At 41.9% G+C, this 6,772-nt stretch overlaps 2 protein-coding genes across 5 annotated transcripts in view; both read right to left on the bottom strand.

The window, feature by feature from the left end:
• The window catches only part of arhgdia (Rho GDP dissociation inhibitor (GDI) alpha), a 10,225-nt gene extending 8,217 nt beyond the window's left edge, over window positions 1–2,008 (bottom strand). The window contains exon 1 of one of the 3 annotated variants that reach the window (XM_020597922.1): window positions 1,893–2,008. The gene's annotated coding sequence lies outside the window, so the exon portion shown is untranslated. The other 2 variants (XM_020597923.1, XM_020597924.1) reach the window with 2 other exon arrangements.
• A 2,004-nt stretch (window positions 2,009–4,012) lies between these two features.
• alyref (Aly/REF export factor) overlaps window positions 4,013–6,772 on the bottom strand; it is a 3,068-nt gene continuing 308 nt past the window's right edge. Inside the window, exons 1-6 of one of the 2 annotated variants that reach the window (XM_020597927.1) lie at window positions 6,691–6,772; window positions 5,137–5,295; window positions 4,836–4,983; window positions 4,659–4,722; window positions 4,396–4,585; window positions 4,013–4,310 (exon numbers count right to left, since the gene is read on the bottom strand). The exon at window positions 6,691–6,772 is cut by the window's right edge and continues 308 nt beyond it. In XM_020597927.1, coding sequence (XP_020453583.1) covers window positions 4,296–4,310; window positions 4,396–4,585; window positions 4,659–4,722; window positions 4,836–4,983; window positions 5,137–5,295; window positions 6,691–6,772 — 658 coding nt within the window. In that variant the 3' untranslated portion in view covers window positions 4,013–4,295. The other variant, XM_020597928.1, reaches the window with a different exon arrangement.

Raw genomic sequence — 6,772 nt, 5'->3', positions numbered from 1 at the left:
GTCCAAAGTGCCAGCTGAAAGGACAGGACCTATTCCCCTGTTCTATGGGAGTTTCAGTGACATGCCCAGATTCAGTCTGCCTCCCTGGGCAACAGCCTCAGTGGAGGTGACAGACACTACACAATGCAGGATTACAGCTGTATAAGGGTTTTCTTCAAGGATAGCAACAATCTGATATTATACAACAGGTGGTGAGAACATGCTACATGTGAATTCAACCAAATTAGGGCTTAAAAAGCTAAATTCAGGGCTAAAATGTAAAACACCCTTTCCCCACTTCCCAGGCTTAAAGCCCATCCTTTGTGATGGGAAGTGCTTCTGAAGGTCACTGTAGAAGCTCAGGACCACACAATGTGAGGAACAAATTCTAATAATGACTAGCTCCCACTGGTCTGTGCATGGAGGGCCTGGCTAGCATCCCTGCATCTATTCCCCTTTGAGACTCAGCTCCAACAGAAGAGGCGGCAGACATGATTCATCACGGCATGTTTGGAGAGGCTACTAAAAAGTGTCATGACAGACAGAAATACTTTATGATGATGTGAAATACACCAAAACAAACAAATCACAGCATTTGTGATGCTATAACCGGCAGATACTAAATAAAACACTTGGCATGCCACTTAAATAATATAAAAATATATTACAAGCCGTAATGAAACAAGTTACAGTTGTGGTGATGATTTGCTTCAGCACCATAGTAAGGACACACACCCTCATTCAAATGTTAATTTGTGCTCGGTCTTAGAAACCAGGCTTGTTTTTCTGACTCTGCATTCTTTAGTGTGAGCTGCTTGAACATGTTTGAATGACTGATGTTAGAAAATACCTACAATGACAGTGTTACATTCCAATTCGTTAGTGGTTTGTTCGACCTCCTTACAGCCGAAATCAACCAGTTCAGACTAGAGAAGCAGAAACTGCAAAATGAGACATCCGGCACCTGCCCCAAGACTGCAATCACAAGCTGAAAGGAAGCAAATGTTTTAGATTTTTTTTTAAAATTAAGATTAAGCAAATGTTAAGGCCATGACAGAAATGTGTTGTCTGAATGTTCTCCAACCTCTGCAAGAGAAAGAGAGAGAGAGAGAAAAAGAAATGATTCTAGACCATTTATCTCACACACAGGAAGGAAAGGAGGAGCATTCAGGTTTTGGCTGATCTATGACAAATCACATATCAGCCATTCAGTCGAGAACACTGTTTAACTATCACACAAAAGTGACAGCCACTTGAAGCGAATTTGATCTCAGTATATTCGAGCTATGTGCACTTCTAAGACTTCAACAAGCCAAAATGGTGGCTGGTTTAAGGTGTGAACACTCCAGGCCAATTCAAATTCAAACTGTTTCAGGAAGTAGCAGAAAATGTTTCCTACTTTGGAAAATGACAGTCAGGTCACACATACTATGGTTCTTCCGCATGATTAAACTATTGAGTCACCCGTCAGTCCACTCACTCATTGTGTGTATTACTATGAACAGTTAACTGCAATGACTGCCTGATATTTTCGTTACCCAACTGCCTACGGTACCAGGTCAGATCAGGCTCGACACCCGGAAATGAACAACTACTGGTAGCTTCCATACTTCTCACAGCCGCCTAAAAACTTTATAATGAATTAGAAATGTAAGTAAGAGTTTGAAGCCGTAATACTGCGACTACAACATGACAGATGTTGACTTAAAGGCAGGGTTTTCACTGAAGGAAGTTGCTCTTTGTTATCAAACTGCTCTTTTAGTAAACTCACGTTCAGGGTAGTAAGTCAGCCAATAACGTCCTTATCAAGTGTCGGAAAACTAGCACACTATGCAGGAGTATCGCATAGGTTCAAGCAGACCTGTTAAAATCAGTTATTAGCAGACTTTAGCAAGAGTTTCATCAAATCTTACCGTTACACTGCTGATACGCTGAGACAGTCTCCTGAATAGTGGCTACAGGGGAGTGAAATGAAGCGACAGAGGAAAATCTGAGCCAGCGTCCACCGACGCCGTATCCGGTCAGCCGCCTTCACAATAAAAGCTGGTTCTAATGTGTATCTACCCAATGATTTTAGGAAAATATTGTGGTGGAAGAAATACTCCATTTTTTTTTTACTTGAGTAAAAATAGCAGTACTTTTGTGTAAAAATACTTAAGTAAAAGCCCTGCATTTAAAAAGTTAGTTAAGTAAAAGTACCAAATACTAGTATTAAAATAAAGTACCAAAACACAAAATGGCCGATTTCACATACATGTATATTCTATTATAATTATTGATGTATTAGTATGTTCATCACTTTAATATTGCAGCTGGTAAAGGTGCAGGTAATTTGAAGTTTTTTATGTACTGCTGGGTAGCTTGTGAATTTCCCATCAGGGATCAATAAAGTCCTATGATTACACTATATTTTTTATAACTAAAGTTGCCAAATAAATTGAGTGAAGGAAAAATAACAATATTCAACCCTGAAATATAGAGGAGTTGAAGTATGATTTAGGTTTAACTTCACTAGCTACAGCATTAAAGCGACACTGGCTACGTGTGGATTCATGACAAATTTCAGTGCGCTAATCTACATTATTCTGAAAAGAGCCAATCTGCATAGTGGATGCGTTTACTTTAACATACAGCTACACTTTTAGGCCTATTTAAGTAAAATTGTGATGCATGATGATTTCTGTTAGGGCCTCTTTTACTTAAGTAAAACATCTGAATACTTTTTCTATCACCATCAAAACCTAATTTAACTAAAGGTTTTTAATTGAGTAGTCATTAGAACATCTACGTAAATTTCTATTTAAGTTTTTCCATTTTGTTACTTTATAGACCAGCCTATACTCCACTAAATTTCCTATTGAAAATGTCTACTTTTGCTGCACTACAATGTATATTTATTTATATTTGTGGTTACCGATTACGTTATAGGTAAAACATTTTTTTTAAAACATATGATATAAAAATATATAAACTATTAGGGTATTTATTACTATGAATTAAACTACCAAATAGTAAACTACATTAAGTAGTTCAAATGAGCTTTTAGTAATTCAAAGCTGACTGCATGTTAATAATCCACTATTGTAAAGGCTATTTGCATGGGTACTTATTACCAACCCACCCATAAATAACACCACTACGCAAATTTTGTGTAGATACAAAATAGATTAAAGACAGACAACTGATGTTTTCCAAATCCGGACAGAAAGAGACAATCTTCAATTGTGAAAATGTAACCGGAAACTGTTTACACTAAACTATTAAACTTTTGTGCCTCGATGCACGCTTCCGGGAAAACTATGCTTATGGCACGCATGGGCATGTAGATCTGTACTGCATGTTCACAAATAGTTGCCTTTTACAGTTTGCTCACTTCCACCTCAGACTTTGCACATTAACGGAACTGAAATCTCAAGTTCAGCAGCCTACAAGTTAACAACATACGTTTTCTCCCCGAGAGCAGTACATGAAGCCCGAGTCAGTTCATGTCACAGGCGTAGCTAAGAGGTGGTGAGCAAGCTCGTTTCAAACACTCGAATACACACTACTACAGACCAAATATGGTTAAAACAAAGTAGGACATCTAGTGGTGTTGATGTGGCGGAGCGTTAGAACGTCAAATGAATAGTGGCCTACAACCAGTGTTCAAGAACACCATACTGCACAGACAGGGCGCTGTGGGAAAAGTCTGACCACAAACATTTGACCATTTAGAATTGTGGTTTTCTGTCACTTTGTAGCCAGACAGGATTCTGAGAGAAAAGCTAAACCTACTTTGATTTTCAATAAACTAGTTCCACCTCTTCAAGTCAGTCAATTTAAAGACAGATGCACACATTACAACTAAAATGCAATCCTTCACACAGTCATTAAGATCTAAATTAAAAGTAATTTTATGCCCTAATTCCTCAAGGAAGTCACACTGTAAATTCAGTGGGGATCTGCAGACTGAGGATTTTAAGCAAAACTGAAATGTTTTCTTCTTCTACTGGACAGACATGGATACACAAACGTCAAAACAGACACCATTTAGTTAATATGCACTGCAGGTTTTATTACAAGTCTCACTAACTACAGGGTACAGGGATTGAACTGGGAAAACCCAATTCAGTTCAGTTCAGTTACCTACAGCCAAAACCATTTTTCATCAGAAATTGGAGAAAAATACTGGTATTAAAAAAACAGAGCATTTAAAAGAGGGTGGGAACAATAATTTCAATCACATCAGAAGACAAGTGTAAAATATTCCGCACATTCCTAATGACCACTCTTCTGTGCAGACAGGAAGGGAAGATGACCCATTGGAGCTTCATTTCTTAGCTGGTGTCCATCTGAGGGAACAAAAAACAATTTGAAATTAAACAGGCAAATGGGACTTGTTATTGGATGAGACACTACACTGACAGCTGAACATACCCTGGCATTATAGGCGTCTAACTGGGCATCCAGCTCCTCTGCTGACAGCTGTTGCTTGCTGGCACCACCGCGGCCACCTCCTCGTCCCCTTCCTCTGGCACCGCCTGCACCTCGTCCTCCACGGCCTCTCTGCATGCCCCCGAAGCCACTGCTACGATTTCTGTTCATGCCTCCACCTCCTCTGTTCAGACTGACAAGAGTACCCATTACACACCATGTCCACAACGTGCCCCGCCCTTCCAAAAAAACAAAACTACACTCACCCCTGCATAGGCCGTCTCTGTGTGTCAATCTGTGATGTGACGAGCTGTATGTTCATAGGCCGCCCTAGAGAAAAAAAGGTATCACAAGTCTCACTTTGAGCATGTCTGTAGGACCAGTCAAGTAATTTACATGACAAAATGTTCTGAAATCATCAAAATAATAGGTTTGAGGCATACCATCAAGTGGGATGCCATTGTACTGCTTCATAGCCTTGAGGGCATCTGCCCTCCTTTCAAAATGGACATCTGCTGTTCCCAGGCTTCTTCCCGATCTGTCGTAATGAACTGCAGCCTTTTTCAGAGTCCCAAATTCAGCAAAAAGCTCCTGAGGGGAAAAAATCAACATCCTGAGTAGCTCTCTTTGCCCCACTATGCCAGGCTCACCAACCCAGGTCAACATGCTTCTCTCAAAAGAAAGAATGAGAAAAAAACAAACAAAGCAAATGGGGAGAGGAGGAAAAAAAAAAAACCCACATACCTGAATGTCTGCATCTGAGACCCCAAAGTCGAGATTGGAGACAAGAAGCTTCCCTCCAGTTTCCACACCAGCTCCTCCGCCACCCCCAGCAGCACCATTGAAGCCGCTGAAGCCATTGTCAAACATGTCATGCTGCCACTTATCTGGAAGCTGTTTCGGCTGCAACAGACGAAAGAGAACGCACCTGCTGACTTCACGATCCCCTTGCCTCTGACAATGACAGAGTCCACACGGCTGGGTGTTGGGGCAAGCAGGGGCTCCGCTTCCAACAGGACCAGGGTGCTCAGCTCCCCGAAGAGAGACCCCAATGTTCCCTGCCCACCCCATCACTACAAGCAAGTGAATCAATTTAGACAGAAGAACATACACGACAAACAACAACAAGGGGATGTGTCGTCTATCACCTCTGTAAACACATATACAATTTGAAAAAATAAAGGTCTAACACTATCTGTGGAGACTGTATACATCTAGTCAGTGATTTTGTTGGTTTAATTTTGTTATCCCAAACCCACCCACAATCTCTTACAAAACCCTAAACAACCTGCCCACACAGTCTACCAATTCCTGTTGTTTTCTTGCCAGCTGCACCTCCACCACAGGCTCTGCAGATATGATCCTCGAGTACACAGAGGGTCGCCATCTGAAGCAGTGTTGCCTCCAGCGCTGCACCACCTTCCCAGGCCCGCCCATGAGTTCTTTTCCAAGCCACGAAAGTAGCTTTCACTGAGGCGAATTGTCCATAAGAGGAGGGCGTGAATTACAAAAACTTAAAAAGGGGTAAACGACCCCGCTCTGGGAGCGTGAATGATCTCAGCGTCCATTTTGACACCACGCCATTTTAACCGGGACTTTGTTGGATATGTCTAGATACTCATTCACACATGCGGGGCGAAGATTTGCTTTATATTAACACTATGATGGGGGTTGAAGTCCACTGAACCATCCACAATTAAAAGCCACACTGGTTGAAAAGCCACCCGACAGGCCTTGTTGCAAAACCCGCCAGACATTCCCGTACAAAAGGCCGCCTGGACGCTGCACCGGGACATGGACAAAAACTATACTCCAAAATGGGTGGAAAAAAAAAACATTTGTGGGTGAATTTTCTTGTTGAAGTAGTTTCCTCTCAAATCTTTCTGACCCCCAGGATGAAAAATCTTGTTACTGCCCGTGGTCGTCTTAGCCCTAACTTAAGGTGCTGGATTCAAAATGGCGCCGCCAAGGCCTTCAGGATCCAACTTTAGCTAGTTAGCCAATAAGGCTAACACACTCGCTTTCTCCAGGGGGCATCCTTCTTGAAAATGACACATATGGGTTGTGGGAGAGGGAACAAATACTGCACACAACTTCCATTAATGCGTAACCGCAAACTATAGAGCTCTACTCCGAGGGAAACTCGGCGGTTAGCAATCATTTTATTCGCTTGACTAGCAAGCTGGCTAGATGTTAGCTAGCAGGCCTACTGGAGAAAATGGAAGGATGTAACCCAGGCATTTTGAGGTTTGCCGAAGGTTTCTCCTTTTTCTGCCCATTCCTCTAACTTTTTCATACCCTGCTGTAAGGTGTTGGTCTGCCTCTAGCGCGGCTCAGGTTCTGTCGATTCCTCATGGGGCCGGATCCACCACCTCGGCCT

The sequence above is a fragment of the Monopterus albus genome, unplaced genomic scaffold (assembly GCF_001952655.1).
Source record: "Monopterus albus unplaced genomic scaffold, M_albus_1.0 scaffold35.1, whole genome shotgun sequence".
Lineage (NCBI taxonomy): Eukaryota > Metazoa > Chordata > Actinopteri > Synbranchiformes > Synbranchidae > Monopterus > Monopterus albus.
Note: the sequence above shows the minus strand (reverse complement) of the source record. Positions and strands in the feature narration are given on the sequence as shown.